General features: G+C 38.1%; 1 protein-coding gene across 2 annotated transcripts in view; it reads right to left on the bottom strand.

Moving 5' to 3' along the window:
* Nucleotides 1–25467, bottom strand: part of LOC131688597 (lachesin) — a 232391-nt gene that overhangs the window by 185476 nt on the left and 21448 nt on the right. For both annotated transcript variants that reach the window (XM_058972958.1, XM_058972964.1), the window contains exon 2: nt 10611–11039. In XM_058972958.1, coding sequence (XP_058828941.1) covers nt 10611–10686 — 76 coding nt within the window. In that variant the 5' untranslated portion in view covers nt 10687–11039. The remainder of the gene's footprint in view (nt 1–10610; nt 11040–25467) is intronic.

The raw sequence follows: 25467 nt of genomic DNA, 5'->3' as shown, positions 1-25467 counted from the left end.
TCTCGTTTTCCTTTTGTTATTTCACACGGTGCGATTGTCCACCGAAACCGATTTTAGAAGCAAATCAGAATCTATTTTTCGATGAAAATTTCGTTGCACAGACTATAAATGTGAAAAGATACTTGCTTGTGGGTTGTATCCGAACACATGGCAAAGGACACATCGCTTGAACTTAGCCAATATTTTCAACAGTCTTTAAATATTTTTAAGGATCAAGGTTCCCACAAGGGAAAAAATCCGCTGTTAAATTCACGCGAAAAAATTTCGTGAACTGAATGACTTACGAAAATCATAACTAAGTTCATGAAGCTATGTTTCCAAAAAGCCAGTTCGCGCCAAAAATAGACATGGCGTTACGTTCCAATGTTTGGTTGGGTTACTATGATTGTTCACTGGACATGTAAAGTTTTGCTATGATTCGTGTTGGTTTGTATAAACTATATCTACTAAATGAACCGACAGTTAAACAATGTTCATGATTTCAGGAGCTTCGTCACGATTTTCGTAATTTCTCATTACGTTATCATGATATTTTGTTGATTAGTTTACTGTCGGATTTTTTTTTTGGCTGAGCGCGATTTATGTTCATGACTGCATGATCTTAGTCACGAGTTTCGTTATTTAGATTCACCAAATCGTGATATTTTATTCACTTTTGAACTCACTTTCAAATTCAACACGTGGAGTAATGTGACACATGTTCATGATATCAGTAATTTTATCATGATATTCGTAATTTCTATTCGCTTCAAGGTGATATGCTATTTTTAATTACTATCGTTTTTTGTCTTTCTCATATAAAGAAAGGCTATGCAATCACTGTAAAAATCGACTTTTTAACCAAGGCCCGGGGGGCGAGTGTCATACACCATTCGATTCAGTTCGTCGAGATCGGCAAATGTCTGTGTGTGTGTATGTATGTGTGTGTGTGTGTGTGTGTATGTGTGTGTGTCATTTAAACTCACACAATTTTCTCAGAGATGGCTGAACCGATTTTCGCAAACTTAGTTTCATCTGAAAGGTATAACGTTCCCATAAGCTGCTATTGAATTTTTAGTTGATCCGACTTCCGGTTCCGGAGTTACGGGTTGAAAAGTGCGGTCACACAGCAAATTCCCATATAAACTGGTACCACCATGATGTTCAAATGATGTAAAACATATCAAAATTGATGTAACATTACTCTAGTTTGCGGGTCTGGATCACTAATGATCAATCAAAGCAGCTTTGACCACATTGGCCACCTATGACGGTTCATGACACCCCCGGGGAACCCGCCAAGTTCCTAAACTAATATCACACCCATTCCACAACGAATTCACTACCGATTTTTACAAACTTGATTTCAAATGAAAGATACAGTAATGCCATTGACTGCTGCTGAATTTCATTCGGTTCTGACTCTTGCTTCCGGAGTTACAGGGGTGTTAGTAAGGATACACTGGAATTTTCCATATAAATCGGTACAATCGTAATACCTCAGAGGCTAAAAACTATTGAAATGGTCACCAAATTACTTCTAATCGCAGATCTAGATCACTGATTGCCAATCAAACATTCTTTGAATATATTGTCCACTATCGACGATTCCGGAAGTCCGGAATTTCGGGCATATTCCACAATTAAAGTCACATCGGTTCATCGGTGATGACTGAACCGATTTTCTCAAACCAAGTCTCAAATGGAAGGCAAAATATGCAGTTGAGTATTGCGTCGCCGCCCCCCCCCCCCCTCCGCCTTGCCCTTGCACCTCCCTCCTTCATCACTCCCCTCCTCTTGGACTACCCTCACGCCCGCATTTCCTTCATCCACCCCGTATACCAAAATAAGATGAAGGATTTCTGATGCATCCTCCACTCCCACTCTACTAACCCCCCATTCCCTACATGTTCAAACCCATTCCACCAACCTTTCCAAATTATAATCACATGAAGATAACATTGAACTCATTATGCTACATAGTATGGATTGAACTCATGCTTATTAAGCTAATTAAATATTATTCTTTTGCCTTTCTTATATAGAAAGGTTATGCAATTGCTCCAAAAACTGACTTTCTAACCGAGGCCCGGAGGGCCGAGTCTCATATAACATTCGACTCAATTCGCCGAGATCGCAAAATATCTGTGTGTATGTATGTGTGTATGTATGTATGTATGTATGCATGTATGTATGTATGTGTGTATGTGCGGATTTGTTAACAAAATGTCCACATCGGTTTCTCTGAGATGGCTGAACCGATTTTTACAAACTAAGATTCAAATGAAAGGTATAATATTCCCTAGGTTGCTATTGAATTTCATTTTCAACCGACATCTTGATCCGGATTACGAGTTGAAGAGTATGGTTACAAAACAAAATTTGTTGATTTGTCCACATCGGTTTCTCGGAATTTTCTGAACCGATTTTGACAAACTTGATTTTAAATGAAAGGTCCATCAGCTGCTGTTGAATTTTGTGTGGATCCGAGTTCTGGTTCCTGAATTACAGGGTGATACGTACGATCACGCAGCAAATCCCGATTCTAACGAATTCTGCGATGAATGTAAGAAGATGATTTTTTTCCAAAATGTGCACAACTGTTGAATTTGTAGATCTAGGTCCCCAACAGTCATTCAAAGGCTCTTTGGTCACACTGGCCACCATCGACGGATCCTGAAGTATCCAAATTCAGAATAACGGTTATATTGGTTTCTCTAAAATGGCTAGACCGATTTGATCAACTTAGTCTCAAATGAAAGGTGTCGCGTCCCCGGAAACTGATATTAAATTCCATCTCCATCCGACTTCCGGCTCCGGAGTTACGGGTTGTGGAGTGCGATCACATAGAAAACTCCGATTCAAACCGATACCGCAATGAATGCAAAAAGGTGCTCTTATATATGTACTTGCCAAGTGTAATAAGAATGAAAGAGATTTCCATAATGTTATATTGTACGAACCAGCTATTATATCATAGTTTGGAGAAATGAGAAAGGCACAATTGCAGCTCTAGGTGGATTAAAACAGGTTTTTCAACTCGGAATAACGTGACAATATGAACTGGATCATAAAAGTGTGACTGATTCGCGGTATGTTGTACTGTGAACTACATCACAAAAATGATTTGTGGCTCCACAATGCATTTTGGTTGCCTAGCACAACTTTCGTTTTCTGTCCGGACATCACACCATCATCACCTTATCAAGGGAATAACTACGTTCGAGGTCCTAATCTTATAACTGCTGCTCGCACCTATTATAAGCCGCAGATAGCTGGATATAACTTTATATTATTTAATGCAAAAAAAATCTAAACTTTGTAAAAAAGTTCACGTGAAAATTTTATGACCATGTGCAGAGAGTTGCATAAAATTGAAAATGATTAGGGATACTTCTAAATATTATAAGTACTCAAGATAGATCGTGAATCATGTGCTAGGAATCACGGAGCAATTTACGAATATATGAATAATATTTATGATCTTGTGAACTATTTTTCGAGCACGGATACTGATTCGTGAATAATATATTAGGAATCGTGAACTAGTTCACAATGATTGAAAGTATTCATGAATAATATTCCAAATACTACGTTCTATTATGACGAAAGCAAAACAGTGAAACAATGAATATTTTGATTTTGTTAAAAGCCAACAAAAAATTGAACTACAAACTCAATTTTTGTTCTCCAGTTTTGGAGTAAAGTAGTCCACAAAAAAATATGTTTCACATTTCTTATAAAAGAAATGTATAGAATTCGCTCAAACTTTCAAGATTTTTTCCGAGGCCCGGAGGGCCGAGTCTTACATACCAATCGACTCAGCTCGACGATTTGGGACAATGTCTGTGTGTGTCTGTGTGTGTGTATGTAACGGACAAATTCTCATTCGTGTTTCTCAGCAATGGCTGAACCGATCTTATCCAAACCAATTTTAAATGAAAGAACTAAAAAACAGTATGAACGCTATTAATTTGTTTTTGATTCTGATGTTTAGTTACCAAGATATGAATGTTTGAATGCGTAAAAATGGCGTTTTTTGCAGTTTTTTGAACTTATCTGCCGAAATTGCCAATATAGATTAACAATTTATATGTTTTTAGACAGCTTTAACGAATACCTTTCGAACAAGCTATAGATTGTTGAAATCGGACTATTATCAAAAGAGATATTTAACATTAAATGCGGACGAAAGATTTTTATCATTTCCCATTGCCAGAAATATGACCAAAAACATGTAATCTATTATTAACGCCGAAACGGCTTATTTTAGGTCAAAAGTATCTTCGGAGAATTTAATGGAGGTAATATGCCCTTTCTTTTGGTATTGTGCTTTTGCTGATTAATCCCCCTATGAGTGAGATATTTTCACAAATTTTCTTGGGAGTGATTATATCGAAATGATGCCTTCAGCAAATTTGTAGCTCTTACTTTTGCGAATAACTTTACTGAAGACTTCAAATATCTATTTAGAATACTTTAAAAGTTATGGCTTGTTGTTTGTGGATTACTCTTTGTCGCCTATTTATTGTTCAATATAGTAATAGTCCATTGAAATATGCCAAACATTATTTCGATAAATCTAATTTTGTATTTCATTTTTCTATCTACAACCGCTAGAAATAATCACCGAACACTTCCAAGTTGTCTGGAAGGAACTTGATAACTTATCAGTGCAAAAATGTTCATTTGTGCGAACCTTCTGACTGTTCTTTCTAACTTATGACCATCGGATCGATCTGAAACATATCGGAAAATGAAAAGCGAAATAAATAACTCCAAGCAACGGCGTAGCCAAGAGAAGGTTTTGGGGGTTAACACCATACACCCAAAAAAAAAATATTGGATTGAAGTTGAAAATTTATTGATGCAGACTGATTTAATTCAATATTACAATAACAATTATCTGATCCGTACATTGATATCCTGTTGTTGTAAACATCATGAGGACCTTTGATAAATTTTTGGAATGGGGTCCTGATATGTAACTGATCTATTGATCTTGATTTCACAGTTGTCTAATAGCATCAATATATAATTCCTGCCTGAAAACATTCCAATAGAAAATTCCAGAGTTCTGTAATCAATCATAATCCTCAGATTTATTTTCAAATTGATCTCGTTTTTGTAGAGATGTACTGTAATAAGGGTCTTTATATAATAGGAAGCAAAGTTAAAATTGATTTATTGTCTGAGAAACATAGAACTGCTCACCAAAAAATGCATAACTTTTAACATTTGCTAAAAATGTTTTTGCCTTTCTCATTCACTCTAAAATTCGTCAATCTAATCCCGACCCGGAGGGCCGAGTGTCATATGCCAATCGACTGAGTTCGTCGAGATCGGAAAATGTCTGTGTGTGTATGTATGTGTGTATGTGGAAAAAAATGTGACCTCTGTTTCTCAGAGATGGTTGGACCGATTTGCACAAAGTCTTAAATGAAAGGTACAACCTTCCCATCGGCTGCTATTGAATTTTTTATCGATTGGACTTCCGGTTCCGGAGTTACGAGTTGAAGAGTGCAATCACACAGCAAATTCCCATATAAACTGAAATGAAAAATTTTCAAAATCAAATTTGTATTTTTGATGCCAAATGACTTTAAAATACATTGAGATTTGATGTAAACTCGAAAAAATAATGTTTGACAAAAATTGATTTTTTTGGACCTTGGTACATTTTTGCCTTTCTCATATAGAAAGGTTATGCGATCACTCTAAAAATCGTCAATACTTGGAGATGAGACCGTTGGAAAATACTCATACAAACTAGTCGCCAAACCCTCCACGAATTATTTCCAGTTTGTAATTGGGGATTGCAATATGTGATGATATCTACCTAGCGAAACGTTCAAATATTTGTTTATGATCAGAAAACGACGGTTCGATACGAGCTAATTTGCCAACTTAGGCGTAATGCTGTCGGAGCAGAAGGTTACATCTAACATCTCTTACCTGCCACATCGGGTGAATTCCTAGATGGAGTAGGTTCAGATTTGTATTGCTTAAGTATTCCATCAATTCAATGCTTGTCAAAATTATATCTCAACTGTTCCAAATTAGGTGATGGACGTTTGCATCATCACTATGCGCAAGCATCCTAAACAATAAACGAATTTTCTGGCTATCGAGTTAATAACATGTCATACTGACTAAAAAAATTTTCATTTAACAAAAACGTATACATTAGCAATAGGACTAACTGACGTTATTTTGATCGCTCTTTCAAGTTACATATTATTTAATCAATAGAAAGTATATCTATAAATTTTTTTATTCTTAAGTTATGTCAAGCAGCAGCATTTTAGTCGCCTTCTTTGATTACCAATTGTGTAAATGACGCGACGAAATAACGGAAAGACATCAATAGACATGCATGGAGAGCGACTAAAATGTTAAGACTAGTTGCATCTATAAGTTTACCAGTTGGGATTAACGTAATGTTCATTTCTTCTGTATGTGGCGATAAATAGATAGGATTAAAAAAATTAGAATTAATAAATGCGAAACAGAAACAAAAAAATATCAATAATAGTAAACTAATAAAAGCAGAACAACACAAATGTACACCGGACACGAACAAATTGAGAAAAACGTATCAATATACTCCAGCGAAATGTATGACTGTGTCGCCTACTAGAGCTTCAATTTCGGGGATAAACTTGTTTTTGGTAGTATAATCTTTATTTACACAGCATAATGTTCAGCTGAGAAAGCTTCTAAAGCAGCCATAATTGATCGATTGCGAAAAATTTTCCAACGGTGTGAAAAAAACTGTTTTATTCGTTTTCAGAGATGACGGTTTCTCGATCCTTTCTTAGTTGAACCATAAGCTATAAAAAACAATATCAGCCCAGATATTTGCAGTAGCTTTCAGGACGAATGTTAAATCAGACTGCGTCACAAGTTATTCCACGTTAAATTTATTTTGCATGCACTTATAAAATAATACAAAAAACTCATAGTCTGGCAAGAAATGTACAGCTGTAGACGAAAACAGTTTCCTAGACCAATAATAAGGTATTGGCCTCGGACGTATCTGATTAGTTGGAGCTTTTTTACAACAACTGAACAACTGAAAAAAAGGAAATTTTAAACGCGAAATGTCGTTCAAAAATTGTCTAGAAGCAGGGCTTGAAGCTGTATCTTTTAGTTCGAGTTCTGCCTATTGACAATTTTTTTGCAGCATCTGTTCGTCACCGTTTCAAGAGTTTTTTTTAAATCTTTCAAAAGAATAGGGAATGTAAAATTAAATAGTTTTTTCTGATAAATTATATAGTGGTGTAGTCAAAAATTTGTTTAGGGAAACAACCCTTGGCAATTTATTTTTCTTGAATACACTGCATGCTCATGAAAGGTGGCAAAGAACGAGCAACTGCATGTTTACCACGCAGAACCTTTTGTGTATGCTAGGAGAAAAGCTCCTCGATGTTTCATTTATAACGGAGCTCACTTTTCTGAATTGTGAATATGCAATCGTACCTATGGTAATAAGCAACGATAGAGCATTGTTTAATCCTATCTAGATAATCGTCCAGATAAACGAAGAACTTGATTCGAATTAGTTCCTGTTTAGTGTGATATTTCAAATTATTTTGCCGAGTAAAAATTTTGCGAAATCTAAATGTTTAAAAAAAATCAGTGTCCCAAACCAATGATGTCTCTCTTTTTTAGTGAATGGACCATACAACAGTCCTTTTAACACATTAATCGTAGCAAACGCCAATACTTGGTAAACTTATGTCGCCGGCAATTACTTGAGTCTGTTTCCATCCATCGAAGGCTTCCGTCACGAAAAGTTCGCAAAACAAACGGGACAAATATATCGTTATTTTCGTTCTGGTAGTAGAGACTACATGGAAGATTTTTTTCCCAGGTCAACGGTGTAAGAGTAGTGAGAATGCGATTAAAACACCCCGTTCCTTCCTTCGTTACGCTGGAACCTGGATTTGTCTATTCTCAAACCACGCTGCGTACTTATGACGAACAGTTTCCCACTTGTACTGGAAACATAATGAAATAAATGCATGCGACGAATTCGATGGTAACACATTGAAAATGTTATTTTTGATTCATTTTCTATAAATATCTAAATCGCCCATGACTCCTTTAAGTTTAGGCATCAAAGCGTGTTAAATACACGAATTGAAAAAAAAATATTTCGAGCACATAATTTACATTTTCTGGACAAAAGTTTTATATGAATATGATTCAATTTTTCTTCTTTTTCGTCCCAAATTTTGATCCAACTGATACTCGAAGCAGAAATAACAATAACGGTTCTTTGTTCTCTGCTATGACATCTCTTCATAAGGGAGAAAATTGATTGAAACCATTTTGTAGAGTAGGGCAAAATAGACACTTATATTAGAACTAACGTTAGGACGACGTCTCATCAGTGCAGTCCAACCGACTCGGTCGCAACCATAGAGTTAATCCAAAAAATAACACTACTTTTGTTCAATGCTCAGCTGCAAATAACCTGGGACCACGCTACATGATGTCCCGTTAGTACAAAAGTTCTGATTTCTGGCCAGGTCATGGTGATATCGAGCCATGGTTAGTTAGCCCCTGGATGGTCTTTGTTGGCGCTTGTGACGGATGGAATACCTATTCTTCGTTGTGAATCTGACTGTTTGTACCATGCGACCTTGTTAATACGGGTTGCGTAGAAGAGTTCTGAATTTTCGGACCATCTTTATTTCCAATGTAAAATTCAACAAAATAATATTTTTAAAGAGCTTGTTATATTATACGTCTCAGATCACACAGGTCTTGAACTTGTTGAAGTTTTACGGCATTTTCGTTTGTGACAGTGCACTACACCGGTCTACCACTACCTACACTACCACACTACACTCATTCAAACTTAGGTGTAATCAGACTATCTCTTTTTTGCACTAAACCGAGGTAGAATATCAAGCGTCCCTCTCCTACCTCCACTCGGCTACGCTGATTAGCACCGAAAACTTTTCATTTGTACTGTGCACTAAAATCATCTTATTGATCAAAATTTTTTTGACCACAGTTCGAAGAAATGCATTGATTTAGGAACCTTTTTGAAGCGACCGAAATCTATTGTTTGGCAAGCGATTTGCTGCTGCGGTATTAGGAAAGTTTTCTAGGTGAAATTCTCATCTCTAAGTACACGATTCTGGCAAATTACGGTTCTTTGATCATTTTTTTGACGGAAATTATCTTTCTGGGTAAGGTGAAAACTACCTGACCGCTATGCTATATTTCACCCTAAGGATAAAAATTGGGTAAACACGAAAATTTCTCACAAGGACGAAAATTTTTGATAAAACAAGTCTTTGCACTTGAAGGGCACAAATCATTACTTTTTACATGGGTGCGTTTCGACTTCGTCTCATCAGAAACCGACACTAACTTTTTGTCGTAATAGATTAGCGCCGACTTGACGCAAATCCCTAAAACTAAAACACACTTTGTGTTTCAATCGAACGGCTGGTCAAACGTGATGTCTCGTCCGAGCAGAAGTTCTGTTTATGCCGATAAGACACAGTGAAGCCGAAACGCATCCATGTAAAAAGTAAGGATTTGTGCCCCTCAAGTGCAAAGACTTGTTTTACCAAAAATTTTCGTCCTTGTGAGAAATTTTGGTGTTTACCCACTTTTTATCCTCACTTTTGGAGACATCACGTTTGACCAGCCGTTAGATTGAAACACAAAGTGTGTTTTAGGTTTAGGGATTTGCGTCAAGTCGGCGCTAATCTATTACGACAAAAAATTAGTGTCGGTTTCTGATGAGACGAAGTCGAAACGCACTTATGTACCTGACCACGATAAGCGTTCATTTATAACAAAACTCATGATCTGGCAGGAGATTTGCGTAGGTGGACGAAATAAAATTTTCCGAAAAATCGATGCTGTCGAAGCTCATCTAGAATCAATCTCTGAATATCAGAAGGAATCTCTCGGTCCGAGTTCAGATGAAATTTGCCTGATTTTATGCAAATTCTCCAACGAAATTTAACTTACCGGGAACATCTGCTTGTGTCACGGACGGATGTTTTTTGACTTTTTTAGTTTTTGACTACGGCCACAGATATCCTGCCCGATCATAAGTTTATCTATACTCTCTCGTCAATGGCAAGAAACATCGAAATGAAAGGACGAGAAACAGAATGCCATAAAACAATCATCTGATCACGGTACCAGAAAACTTTGAAGTTTAAGTTTATTAACGATAATGGCTTTTATCAGAAACTCAAGATTAGGCAAGCAATTTTAAGCTACAGATAAAAATAGTTTTCCTGGACTTAAGATTCTCCAGCATGTTCGAGTTACAACTCCAACCTATTTGAGCCATTTTTGGTACAGTCACGTTTGGAAGCTATTTTCACCTGCAGCTTCAAATTCCTGGCCAAATCTCAAGTAAAATTGAACTGTTATAACTATTATTCTTTACAAATCTCCACGGTCATAATTGGACATTAGCCGAACAATGAAGTTTTAAACTGATTTTAGACTGATTAAAACATTGTTACTAGTAACCACTTCAGAATGGTTCAGAACTATTTCAAGTAAAGCATATTTCTGGCAACGCTGACCCCGTTTAAAATTCTAATTTTAAAGCAGTCATAAACTGTCAAACATAAAACACTTACCTTCCACCAGATTCAGCAAGGAGGCCAGCACCAGCACCGCCGACGATGTCAAACTAATTCTGAGTGACGGGCTCATTTTGGGGTTTTAAACTTTTTCTCCACTCAAAACTCTCACTGTCACTACCGCGCGTCTGCTCTGACCCGGAAGGAAACTGGATTCCCGTGTGTATCAACACTTTCCAGGCACGTCCAACTAGCAAACTAGGCTTCTCAACTTAACTTGAACTGATCTAATTTCGCTCCACGCTTGAGCTGCCCGAGTCACTCCATCGCAGTTTCTTCACAGAAATTCACACCGCTTTTTTCCCCATCTATGCTAGCCTCAATTATGAGATTACTGCACTAAATCACTTGGCTTTACCTCCCGCGGGATCACCGATTGTCTAATCGAAATTTATCGCCGCTGCCACACTGTACGCCGCCAGGATCCTGAAACGAGAGATGAAGGAAAGGAAAGGAATCAGAGACAGAGAGTGTGAAGCTTTTTGGGAGGGGGCTGGGGAGAGACCGGAAAACATCTTGAGAATTGCGACCGTGATTTTCAAAGTGGTCGGTTGGTGGTTGGGCGCACTCCCCTACGGGGAGCCATCCAATTAAATTATGTGGTGATGGTGGTGCCCCGCTGGAAATTCGGCGAACAATTCTTGAGTGATATGTTTTATGGCTCTTGGTGGTACCGACTACTACTTCCCGTTCGCTCGCTTTGATTTATGTCGGCACACACTCAATCTCTTTCGGTGCGTGTGTGCGTGCGTGTGTCAGTGTGCCTTTGGTTCGACTCACGCTGGGAATGGATTTCTGCTGCTGGTCGTGTCTTACGGATCTGAGATGGATGAATGGATGGATGAGCGTGGTGAATTTTATTGGATTTAATTTGTGCCACTCGAACCTTGGCATTCACTGGAAGCGGGAGGGAGTTTCCATGGTTTGTAAGACTGGATTAGGAAAATGTACTGTAATGTGTAAAATGTCTGGTTTAGATCCCCTGCTGAGTCGAGAATATATCTTCGAAGAACGATGTCATGAGTGTAAGGATGTGAGTGGATATCATTGAAATTGAAAATGTAGTACTTTTTCCTCAGCTGGATAAGACTGATTGTAGATTTTCATTACAGCGATATTTTAATTTGAGATAATTGCACAAAAACTTATTATCTGGCAGGCAATTTACAGCTGCAGACGACAAAAAATTTACCGGTTAACAATATCATCTTGTCGCAGAATGTAAATTAAAGTCTTTATGCAATGCGCAACGGAAAACAAAAAAGAAAGAACCCAAAAGCTTTAAGCGACCATATCTCAGTAACGAAAGATTTGATTTGAATTATTTTAATTTGCAATGCAATACGTGAAGCAATACTGCAGCTTCACCATAACAGCCAGTAGCCTAACAAACGTACCCATTCTGAAATGACTGAAAGGTCTTATTGCACGACTCCCTGCCGTTCCAACAATAAAAAACACCACAACACGTCTCGACGAACAATTTTCTTCGCATTTCAACGATGAAATCACTTTCTCTTGCCCAACTCCAGTGTGTTAGCTCATTTATTTTTCCGTCCCAGCATGAACTACCCCTCCGTCGTTGCTGTCGCCGTCCTCGTCGTAGAAGAGTGTTGTATGTGATCAGGGTGAAAATGATCTAATTAAAGAAAATAAACACGTTCCTCGTTTCACGAATGGGTTCAGCTTGCCATTTGCCACTGTGACTGAGAAGAGTACGAGAGTAACAAACATCTCTGCACTCGGCGAAAAAAAAATCTAGTCACAAAGTGTGAACTAGTTCTTTTGGTTGGATTGGTTGGTTTTAAAAATCTGCTACAGCTCTACAAGTCGAGTGAAAAACCAAACTGCAATTTCCCCCCCTCACAAACAAACACACACCAAGGTCAACCACCAACAACAGATGGGTGCCCGTGGGGACAAACGAGATAAAATATCAATTTTCCGAATGAGAAAAGTTGTTGCGGTGACACATCCGCAAACAAGTGCGGGAGAAAAATCACTACTCGACTGGGAACTGACGACGAAACGCGACGACAACGACAACGGCGGTTGGCATTTGGTATCCTACAAGATGATAGCTGCTGCTGCTGCAGTCTTGACGCGTTTCCACTAGGTTTTATTGTGTTTATATTTTCTATGGCGAAATGCCATAACAGCATTTTTTTCCCCTGACTGCGGCATTTCATTTCAGCCCAAGTCTGAACCAATTGCTACTGGTGGGGTCTAAAAATATTAAGTTACGTGATATGGCGACGAACGAAGATTTGCATAAATATTTTCGCTTTATTCTGTGGGGCGCGAAGACGCGTAAGGCATTTTCATAAAATCTTCAATCGAAATTTGCCTTAACTGGTAGATTGTGGTAGCTTCAATTTCGACGATGTCAAAATTATAAAAGTTCTTTGGTTGGACATTTTGAACACTGCTTATTTCAATTAGTTATGGAATCAGTCTCATCAGAATCCAACACTAACTTAGTGACAGAACTAAGCTAGCGCCGGATTGACGCTTATTTGAAAGGCAAGAGTGGTTTAAGAATTCACTGCGAACAAAAACGGTTCAAGTTCCAGTCAGAGCAGAAATGGGATAAAAAAAACCTTAGTGTAAAAATGGGTTAAAAAATACAACTTCTGCTCTGAAAGGGAAAATATTCCATTTTTATCCTAAGATGAGTTTCAGTAATCCATTATCCAAGCGATTATCCAAGAACACACGCGAATATGCGAAAGGCACACGGTTATAAAATAGAATTTATACATGTGAAGTTACATACACGTTAGCACACGCGACATACAAACGCACACGCGATTGAACACGTTAACGTACAAATGCTCGAGCTCTTCGCGATGATACACGCGATCGCGAGTCCCTACCTGAGCCGTATAATGAATATCACATTCTGAATCACGGCCCGCTACAATTAGCCTAATGCAGTGTTTTAGTGGGCGCCATTCGCCTGTCTCGTCTGCAAATTGTAGTATGTGATTCTGACGGGGAGCCCTTCCGAGAACCTAGCCCTACAGCTCCAGTAGGACAACTCTCGAAAAAAAAATAAAAATGGTTTCAGAAATTATTTATCACAAATCAATGAAAACCATCAAGAATATGAATATTATTTAAAGGGGGTGGTCAGCACACATCCAAAATTGACCATTACCGCCATTTTGAAATCCAACATGGCGACTTTAGGATCCACAAAATGGTGAGAATTATCAATATCAGTCATTGAAAGGAGGTGGTCAGTAAACATCGAAAATTCATGATTAGCGCCATTTTGAAATTCAAGATTGCTACTTCAGGTTACTACAAAATAGTGAGAATATGAATATCATTTGATAGAGAGCGGTCAGTATGTAACGATTCCTAGTATACAGTATGTTACATGGCTAGTGTTACGATCTTAATAACACTATGGGTCATTTCTGGTTGGAGTTCGTACATGGGACGACATGATATGATATGAATAGATAACAGATAATATATAGTACTTATTAAATTTCAAACACGGGGTTTCAAAGATGAACCTACAAACGCTCGTGTTCGCACGATCATGAAAACTAATAAAAAAAAGTATCTAATCTCGGCCCTAGCAACATAGAACCAGTTAGACTAAAAAAAATCGCTCATATCCACTAGACAACACGTTCTATGGCTCCACGACCGGAGACTAGTGATATGGGCGAACACACTCTCTTCTAGCATCTGAAATCAATGCTGAAAATTCAGTATCATATTCGCGGTCCGCGCGATCATTCAAGACCACACGCGAAACTGCAAACGGGCACATCAGTTAATAAAAAACCAAATCTATACAAGCGAAGTTACACGCTAGAACACGCAAGATAAAAAAAGCACTCATGATTGAATATGTTAACTTACAATCGCTCGAGCCCCTCGCCATGATACACATAGAGTGAACATGTAATCACAATTATCTACACTCAACTACACCCATGATTTCAAAACCAGAACAATGCCTCGATGATTTAGTGAACGCTATTGCACTTATAATCTGATCAACATGGTCTCAGCCATAGTTGGAACCTGTGTACATTTTTCGCGACCTGTCAAACCACCCGTACATTCACGCTCTGCTGAAAATGTGCCATATCTCAAACTGGTTAGCTTCCAAGCTTCGTGTCGGTTGGTCTCGTGACATGTCATGGAATCGGTTTTGAGACTGGTCATGAGAATAATCTAGCTGTCGCACGCAAGGCGATACCAGTCAGAAAAGTTTACGAATCTGTACAAAGATGAACATTTTATCTTGGTTTGCTAGTTTGACCTGTATCTTATGCTTGATCGTTTAAGTATCGTACAATGACAGATAAGTGGAATGGTAGACGATATGTATAAATTCAATTGTTTTTTGATAATAAATGTTGTTTGTTATCGAGAGTTACAAGAATCAATCAATAGTTTTAAACATTTTAAACGCACATTGGGAAGCAAATGCATCATTGATGTACAAGAAAAAAAGAAAAGGTCTAAGATTGCTTCCCCGAGGGACTCCCGACATGTTGATAGGTTTCCCAATTTCACAGATAACGATCGGTCAACTATGGCTTGAGCTACTCAGTGAAGTTCCATATCCATATTGATAGTATAGAACTTGTGCTCAAAATTCTGCTTAATACAGCGTCCGTGTTCCTCGTGGTGGTGAACGGTGACACTCGCCATGTGCTGCCTGGAAATGTTGATGGGTTGTAATTAATGTGCCATGAATTGGAGCCCAAACCGAAATGATCAACGCGTGATTTTGGATTGTGTGACAAGTGGAAGGGGAGTATACTGGGCTTGCTTTGGTGCGTCTACTGTCCAATGTGTCCAATTCAATTGCATACCCAAGCTACGAATGTGATAAATGATTATTATCGTTTGGTCTTTGGTAAGCTGTCCTCGACGCTTTCCTGACGACTTCGTTTAACGATCCGAATTATGTGAAGTAAATTGTAGCGATAAGTTAATTTCTGAACTGTTGTGTTAGGCAGTTTTTACACTTGATTGTAATTAACGTAACACTCAAGCACAACAATGCGTATGTTCGACGCACCCTGTATTTAGGGCACTTACGTTATTTTTAGGGCCGGCGTTACACATTTAGACTGCCTCATGATGGCCGAGTATGTCACAATTGGCAGTAATACCGGTGTGTTCGAAGGATTGTGATCCTTTGGTACGAAATCAACCTCCTCAGCCTTGCACTACTTCACCTGGCGAGTAATAGCACGAGATTAAATTCGGCCAGAAATACGTAGTCATCGTGAGATCTCCGAAGTGGAAGTCATTACGGAGTCATTTTTTTCAAGCCTATTTGACCGTTTCGGTTATCACAAACATGGTGCTGTTTTTCCACACGAGCAAATTGCCTGCCAAATCATGCATTTTTTTTTAGCAAACTTAGACATATTCTGCTATCCAGCTTCCTCAGGAATGTCGAACATATGACGAGCTGTAAAGAAAAGGAAACTGTCGGAAATTTGCTTTCACATAAGTCTCGTTATCCATAACAAGGCAATGCGGTTTCATCAACAGTTGAGTGTAGAACTTCCGCGTTCGATTCGTCCTTTCAGTATTTTGTCGTTTATAGCGATTTTGCGCCTCTTGAATATTGTACATGTGTTGTCCTACACGTTTTTGGAATCTTGCGCAAAAGATTTGGTTGAAGGCATCTTGTGCGCCACAGTACTCTCTATTCTATTGGGATTCCTCTTGAAAGCTTAGACGACACGCTTGAGATCCTTCTCACTGTACGGAGATCCATTTAGACCACTTTTCCGTTCGAATCGACGGTCAACCGTAGGTCAAACTGGCTTCTTGTCCAATCCAGCTCACTCGCTTTGAATGCCGCCCTCTTTCATTCCTCTTTCCGTTTCCTTCATTTCTGTTTCTGTTCTGTAGGCCCGTTCGAAAATGACCTTTTATTGCTAGGATTTCCGTCACGCTTAAACGGATGTTGAAATAAAATCGATTCATTTGCTTGAAATTGTATCTATAGTCCTCATTCGGCCCCTTTGCTATTCTTTTCCGAGTCAAAGAAACAACAACGCTATTTGACTCTGACGGAAATATCAAAGATTCGCCCTAATAAACCTTTCGAGGTAACTAGTCTAAAACAAACGAACAAATGTCATTACTAGCGATGACCGTTTTTCGAAGGTAGATCGCGTGTATGTAAGTATCTACAAAAGAACTTGAGATCGACGGCGCGGCCATCTAGACGAGTTTGGTTTGTGCGAATCTGCTGAAGCACGGGGTTGGCTGTTTTAAGGATTGTCCAACTAAAAGCGGTCCAGTTAAAAAGTGCGAATAACGACTGTACCAGAAGGAACTTGGCCCTACACTCACTACTCTATTACAGATATACGTTACTGAATATTGTTTAATGCATCTGTATGGCAAACAATCCTATGAAAATGAGATTGCCAGGTATGCTTGCATCTTTTTCAAGATCCGTGTTCACGTGATGCTAGGAATTCTAAATGAAGAAAATGTAAAACGATAGAAGAGGAGGTTGGAGTGTGATGTGTTGTCGACACATCTTTCTGCCAAATATTTTAAATCTAATATTTAATACCTCAGAGACCTCAGTGTCGTTTGTTAAGTTTTCTTGACTGTTTAGGATGAAGACCTTCAATTTTTTTACCCGAACGAATCCCTCGAATGAGCTACTAGAATAGTAAAAGTATTTTAAAGGTTTCCACAAAAAAAAAATCTTACTATATATGACTGGTTGGTCGAGCAAAAATACAATTAGCTATCTCTCAGGTACAAGGCTTGCTCTTCTTCTGTGAACAAGCCTTACACTGAAGATTAAAAGAGTCGTCAACGCGTAACAACAATATGACACTCCTTCCACACAACATCCATAAAAACATGAAAATGAACCATGCCAGCCGAAAGCCACAGTTCCAGATACCAACTAGAACTTCCACCCCGGGAATTTATTTCCCGGGATCTCAAAATTTTTGCGGAATTCATCAGTCCTGGGAATCATTCCCGGGATACGGAAATTTCGGTAAAAAAAATTCCATTTTTTCAAATGACATGGAAGTACAAGCTAGATTGTCGAATTTCTCAACAAAGTCAACTGATTTTTGTTTCAAAAACAGAGCACGAAAAATACAGTTTTCGATCCAATACAAATTTTGAAAAAAACACTCATCAGTGCATTGATTTTAGAGACCGCAAACGCTATAAAAATAAGAAAAGTTTTGGTCCAACAGCAATAGTCCTGTCAATTTCCACTATTTTGACATAATTTTGTTTTTCAAATAACTGTAAACAAATCCAATTCGATACTTATACAGTGATTTGTATGAGGTTTCATTAATACACATTAAAAATCACTAAGAACTACTGAATCTTACTAACCCCTCATTTTTTTTTTAATTTAGTAACAAAGCGCAATTGTAGTTACTTATATGAGAAACAATAGTCAGGGATAAGATTTCGCTTGAACTGAATAAAAATTTACAGTTGCTGTTAAATTGGTGCAAGCATTTGAGATATCGCAGTCTTTGCGCTAAATTCGTTGACTAGGAAGGTTGAGGTCAACATCTTCTGTGCACATGTGGGTATACAATTCAGCTTTCATCGATCAGTAGAATTTGTAGCAATTTGTCTGCATCTATGTATACATATATTTATTACATCCATAGAAATAAAAAGTTTTAGCTCTGGAGATGGAAGGTTATAGCTCTACCGTACACGTCTTAATCGTAATAGTCAGGCCCGTGCGCAAAGGGAGGGCTTTGGAGGTTCAAACTCCTCTCATGATCGTCTTGAATCACTTTTGAAAATCTCTTAACTTCCTGATCAGGAAAAATATTATATTAGTTTTGACACATACAACACCGTTTGAGCTCGGTCAGTCTAGAAACAATTCTTAGAAGAAACCCTGCCAAGGTGGCTGTACAAGAATGTAAGTCAAGTTTGTCGGCTTCGCCGGATCGGTTCATGTCTCTACGAGTTTCGATATTAACAACAGTTGTGAGTCGATCGAGCTAGCAACAGTAGCTAATGAGGAAAAATAACAAACGAACAACACGAACTCGAATTTTCACCGTAAGTGATCTCTGCACCAGAGTGACTGAGAACTAAATAGCATAGGTATCGGGAGAAATTCCGCCGTCCGGAAACTCTCAGCACCAGCTATCAGATAAATAGGAACGGGTATCGCCAAGAAAGATAAGAGACTCTGCGGAGTTGGTTGTAAAGAGATGTAAGTCGTTATGTTCGGTATCTTTGGATCGGTTCGCGTCTCGGTAGGTAATGATGTTTGCAGCTGACCTGAGCAGATCGGTTAAACAACGAGGGTTGGACAGCAAGCAAGAAACAGCATTAATGGAAAAAACTCGAACGATTGACACAAAATAAGAAGAGCAAGAGCAGAATCCCTCCTGATGTAATACCTAATAGTGGCCCTGGAAAAATAAGGATTGGGAAGAACAAGAGGTTTAGGTTTAGTCGGTAGGCTTACTACTAACCACCAAAACAAGAATCCGGCACTTTCCGATAACAGGCATTGTCCCAATTTGTTGAGCCAAGTTTTCTGGGCCCTGGAAAAAAATCTTCAACTTTTGAAAGTTTCTGTACCCTTCTTATATAAGGAACGAAGAAAAATCAATCCCCTTCCTTGAGAATTTTCTGCGCACGGGCCTGGTAATAGTGTTTCCCTAATCCAGGTTAAAAATTATATAAAAATCGATCAAAAGATGTTAACGTTGCATAAACTTAATGACGAGTTCTCGCATGATTGAATAATTTGTAGTCCCTTAAATCGATATCTGACAATTCTTTTTTCACAATTATACATGCAATCAATCGGTTTTACAAACTTTTCAATCAATTTGATTTCAAAACGTTTTGGCGTTTTCCCGGGATTTTTCAGGAAATCACTAATTTATTTCTTGAATCCCGGAAAATTGAAGCTCACAGCATCAAGCATTGAGAATACGCTAATTTGAATGTACGTGTTCCTGCCCTAACTTGTAGAATGTCCCATTTAATCAAATATCACCCATTTGTGGTTAACATGAAGTATCGACCATCGTCCCACTCAAACCAAACAATGCGTATACTTCTGCAGATAGCAGTTCCCAGCTGATCTCATCAAAACCAAGCGACTTAGCTTATTAATACGACAACAACAGCCGTGATTCGCTGGTTGGACCACAGCCTCTGTCCAACTAACGAATTTGAACCGACTGACAGACATCATAAATTGTAGCGAAAATGCATCTGTTCACATCTGGCTTATGAGTGCTGAGACGTTCACCTTATCACCGGGTGTTACGAGATGTTTACGAGATCGTGGGCGCAGGCTGCTTGGACAATCGCGAGGGGCTCAAACGTTTGTATGTTTAGCGTGTTTTTCGCGTGTGCTAGCCTGTATGTGACTACGCGTGTATACACTCGATTCTGTGACCGTGTTACCATTCACATATTTGCGTGTGGTCTTGAACGATCGCCCGAAACGTGAATCTGATACTTAATATCGGTGTGCGGTTCAGATGCTAGAAGGGAGTGAGTTCTCTCGTATCAACTGTAGTTCCCAGTCATGTAGCCATAGCACATCCCTTCTCAATTATCTATTTGTTGTTGGTTGTGAGCTGGTAAAGAGAGGAAAAGTATTGAACTGAAAAAAGGCTCACATCAGCCCTCCCGGCCTCCTCGATACACCACTACCGAGGCGTATTGTAATCAACATCTTGAAGCGGGCTTTTATATAAAAGAAATCCTGCGTAGTCATCATGATTGGTGGATTATTAACATGAGAACTAATTAATCTCTGGCAGTAGAACTTGGTGCAAATAGAAACTAAAACGAGCGAAGGTCCTTAAATTTAGATAACTATATTGAAGCTATTGTGGTTTAATGATGCTTACAATACCGTCAATCCCATCAACCTGCGAGGTAGATTATCTCGCTTTTTCGACTTAAACAGTTCTGACATAACGCCGACCAGTTGTTGATCGTTGCACTAAATAGTAGCACTAATGACGTTGGATTTGAATGTTTCGTGTTCTACTCGTCAGTAACTGACACCAACTTGCTGTCAGTTAGACGATATATCCAAATTAACACCAAATTGGCGCCAGTTAGACGTTTATTTCAAACAGCTCACACAACATGTTTGGATTTAATGTCCAACTGACGCCAATTTGGTGTTAATTTGGATATATCGTCTAACTGACAGCAAGTTGGTATCAGTTACTGACGAGTAGAACGCGAAACTTCTTTAAGTTAGGTTTTGTGCCTTAAGCGCAATTAGGTACATTCAATGTACTCTCCTTTAGGAAAAAAGGTTGCATACTATGCAACTAATACCGTTTTGGTCTGGCTCCGAAACTGAGTCAGGTTCTAACTCCAACGGCTGTCAGTCCATTTATTTTGACAGTAGTTAGGGTTACAACCTGACTCAATTTCGCGTAAAGCTAAGACGACAAAAGTTATCCTAAATCCGATCTGTTTATAAAGTCTCAAACATCTCGAAACCGGTTGCAATAACCGAAAAAACCTGTTTTAATCCACCTAGCGATGCAATTGTGCCTTTCTCATTAATCCAAACTACACGGAAAAAAATGGTTCCCAAAATCGTGAATAAAGTGCCATGAATCCTAGAACAATCGAGTTTTTACGTTATGTAAACTGTAACTGTAATGTAACTGTAAATTTATGAACATTATTCATAAAACAAAAGGTCATGATGATTTCCATAGATATAGGAGCCTTAGTTCACAAAATTAAAATATTCTGGATATGTTCTCGTAAACGATTTCGCGAAATTCAAAATTGTATTCTTGAATCCATTTAATTATCGTAAACTAATTCATGATCTCTAATATATTAGGTACGATTCAATATCCGTGCTCGTGAATTAGTTCACAAAATCATCAAATATTTTTCATGTATTCGTGAACTGGTTCGTGATTCCTAATATATGTCACGATCCAATATCCAATATAATTCATGTATTCGTGAACTGGTACATGATATCTAGTATAAGTCACAACTCACCTTCATTTTTGTGAAATAGTTCACGAAATCATTAAATATTATTCATGTATTCGTGAAGTGGTTCAGTATGCCTAGTGGTATTTAGAAGATATCGCTAATCATTTACAATTTCATGCAACATAATGAAATTTTCCTGTGAACTGTTTCACATAATTTGGAGAATTATTCGTGGCATCATTTTTATTCCATGCACTGTTTTATGACACGAGCATTAGATATAAAAAAACTATTAGGACCTCCAACATCGTTATTCGTTTGATAAGGTTAATGGTGATGTCTGGATAGAAAACGAAAACTGCGCTGAGAATCCCAAATATTGTGCATGATATAATTTACAGAACAAGATATTGCGAATCAGTCATATTTTTATGATCCAGTTCATATTGTCACGTTTGTAAGTTGTAATTTAGTAATTTTATTGAGCACGACGTTATTCCGAATAAAAGAATCGATAGTAACCAACAATTAATAGATCACAATTAAACGAAGAGAATTTACGATGGTTATACACTCAAGTTTTTTTTACGCGGTTTTTTTTGCGCGGTATTTTTTACGCGGTTTTTTTACGCGGATTTTGAAATTTACGCGGTTTTCATTTACGCGGATTTTAAAATTTACGCGGTTTTCATTTACGCGGATTTTGAAATTTACGCGGTATCCATCAATGAGGTTCCCTTTATCGCGGATTCTTAAATTTAAGTGGTCTTCATTTACGCGGATTTTGAAATTTACGCGGTTTTCATTTACGCGGATTTTGAAATTTACGCGGTTTTCATTTACGCGGTTTTCATTTACGCGGCTCGTATCCCCCGCGTAAAAAAAAACCTGAGTGTATACGTTAATATAATATATGGTAATACGATGGTAAAACTGCTGATATCATGAACATTGGTTATATTACTCTTCGTGCCAATTTGGAAGAAAGTTTTAAATTAAAACATTACGATAACTTGAAGAGAAATTATGAAAATAATGACAAATATCCTGAAATTATGAACATGAATTACTCTATATATGACTAAAATATTACGATAACATGAACAGCAGTTACAAAAATCGTGACTTAGACCCTGAAATCATGAACATGAATCACTCCACTCATATCTAAAATATCACAATAACGTGAATAGAAATTACAAAAATCGCGACTAAGATCCTGAAATCATGAATTTTAATCCTTACAGAAAAATGCGATAGTAAACTCATGAATAAGATAGCACAAAAATCACATGAATCGCGAATAAGCTCTTGAAATCATGAACATCATTTGACTGTCGGCTGTATATTCCCAAACCATGAACTAGAATCACAACAAAAACTAAACATGTCCAGGGAACAATAACAGTACCCTAACCAAACATTCTAATGTAACACCGTGTATATATTCGGGGCGAACTAGTTTTTTGAAAACACAAATAGTTTCATGAATTCGAGATTTATTATTCATAATTTCAGGAACGTGGTCATGGTTTTCGTAAAAGGTTCAGTACACGAAATCGTAACCTTTTGTTCATGAATTTATGACTGGTTTTTTTCGTGTACGTTTCCATGGCTGGTTATGTTCAATATAATGGTGGAAATGTCCATTACATATTTAGTACGTATTGCACATACACACAATGGATCGACAACCACGAACTTGAGAAGCTATGTGTCGTAGCTGAAAAAATTGAACCCAGCAGCGGTTTCAGGACCCCACCAAAAAGTTTCAGCTTGTTTACAAATTTTAACTTAGTTTCAAATTTAAAGTAGTACTCAAACTCAAAATCATTTCAAACCAAATTTTTCACTAGTTTTACAGGCCTACTAGGGAAGTTTATTTAGGAGGAACAAGGAAATTTTCCTTGGGGGGGGGGGTTAATTGATGAGAAAAGATGGGTTTAAGGAAGGATGGTGTGTGATGCGGGGATAGACCGGGATTAGGTTGACGATGTTCAGATTGATTGCATAACCTTTCTATATGAGAAAGGCAAAAAGTAAGATGAACTTATAAATATGGGACATCACTTTTTTCACTTAAACTACCATAACAAACGAATAAAATGCACCAGGACTTCTAAATTTCGAGAAACATCGTTGATTAAGCTTCAAAACAAACACTAAAAAATTGGTGCAGTTTGTTTGAATAGAAAAAAATCTTAGAAATTAGGGTGAACGTATAAATGTAGTACATACTGTATTTTCCCATGAAACCAATGTCAAAAACTTCAAGCAAAGTGGGCGGAGGTCTAAAATTGTCCAAATGATATGAAATTTGGCATGTGAGTTTACTTTCCTATTTGTCACAATAAGAAGTCTTTGAGATTTCAAAAATGAGTGTTTTTTTGCAATGCTCTAATGCTGGTGCGAGGGTGGCCAAGGGGGGGGGGGTATGAAAGGTGGAAGTGCTAGGGTAAGTGAGGGACGATACTACGCCAAACTGTATATTATATCTTTCATTTGAGACTTGTTTTGAGAAAATCTGTTCGCTCATCTCCGAGTAACCGATGCGCAATTGTTGGTCACACACAGAAATACACACATACGAATACGCATGTTTTCCGAACTCAACGAAGTGAGTCGAATGGTATAAGAGCGTCGGCCCACAATTTCAAGCAATTTGTAACTCATTTTAATTATGTTTGCATCATTCATACATATATTGATTACCGCATGTGGCCGCTTACTTCAACTCGTAACACAGGAACCAGAACTCCTATTCAAAGGAAATTTAATAGCATCCAATAGAAATATTCCAGCTTTCATTTGAAACTGATTTTGTGAAAATCGAGTCAGACACTTCTGAGAAGCAGATGTGAATTCAACTCAGGAACATAACCACTTTCCCGAAGCTTCTGGTTCCGCCGAATTTGTCAAATGTGGTCAACGTGGGTTTGATTGGGTATCAGTTAGCTGAAACTATAAACTCAAATATTTTCGAACACATTTTATGAAGTTTTGCATCTTTCAGATACTATGCTGATCCCGATTTATATGGGAATTTCATGCGTGACCCCACTCTTCAACCTGTAACTCCGGAACCGGAAGTCGGATTTAAATGAAATTATAGCAGCCTATGGGAACATTGTACCTTTCATTTGAAGTTTGAAAAAATCGGTTCAGCCATCTCTGAGTAACCGATGTGCATATTTTTGGTCACATACATGTGTCACCTACGCACACACACGCACAAACATTTGCCCAACTCGACGAACTGAGTCGAATGATATAAGAGACTCAGCCCTCCGGGCCTCGGTTAAAAAGTCGATTTTCAGAGCGATTGCATAGCCTTTCTATAGGAGAAAGGCAAAAACCAGTTAGAAGAATCTTAAATCTTGGTCCCAAATTTTTGTATTTTTCCGGACAAATGATCAATCACTAATCGTCATCCTCTTTCGAAAATTAAAGATTGCACGGACATACTCCTTATCGATAATGTTGAGCAAATTACGATGACCTTTTTCCATTGAAGAAATATGTGCAGCACCATTTTCAATGAAACCCATCTCATCGAAGATGATGAAAACGGTTTCATCCAATATGAAAAGAAGGGTCACCGTTCAGGGGCGGCAAACCACGACTGTTCGGTTTCGGCGGTTTCCTTTTACTCGCCATCCCACACCACATCACTGATTCAATATTTAGTCACACGAGAAGCACGAAAGTGTCAGCGCGCTTTTCCGAGTTTTTCTTTTATTTCTCTTTTCGATTTTTTTTCTCTGAGCCTGAAAGTGGCATAACGTGGGAGTTCTTATACATGTCCATATAGATAGCTAGTAGCACCACCGCCGACAGAGAAGTATTTGCCTACTAAGAGCACTAGACGAGTGCCATATGTGGTTGTGTAGGT

This window comes from Topomyia yanbarensis, chromosome 1 (assembly GCF_030247195.1).
Source record: "Topomyia yanbarensis strain Yona2022 chromosome 1, ASM3024719v1, whole genome shotgun sequence".
Lineage (NCBI taxonomy): Eukaryota > Metazoa > Arthropoda > Insecta > Diptera > Culicidae > Topomyia > Topomyia yanbarensis.
This window is presented reverse-complemented; position numbering and strand designations above follow the sequence as displayed.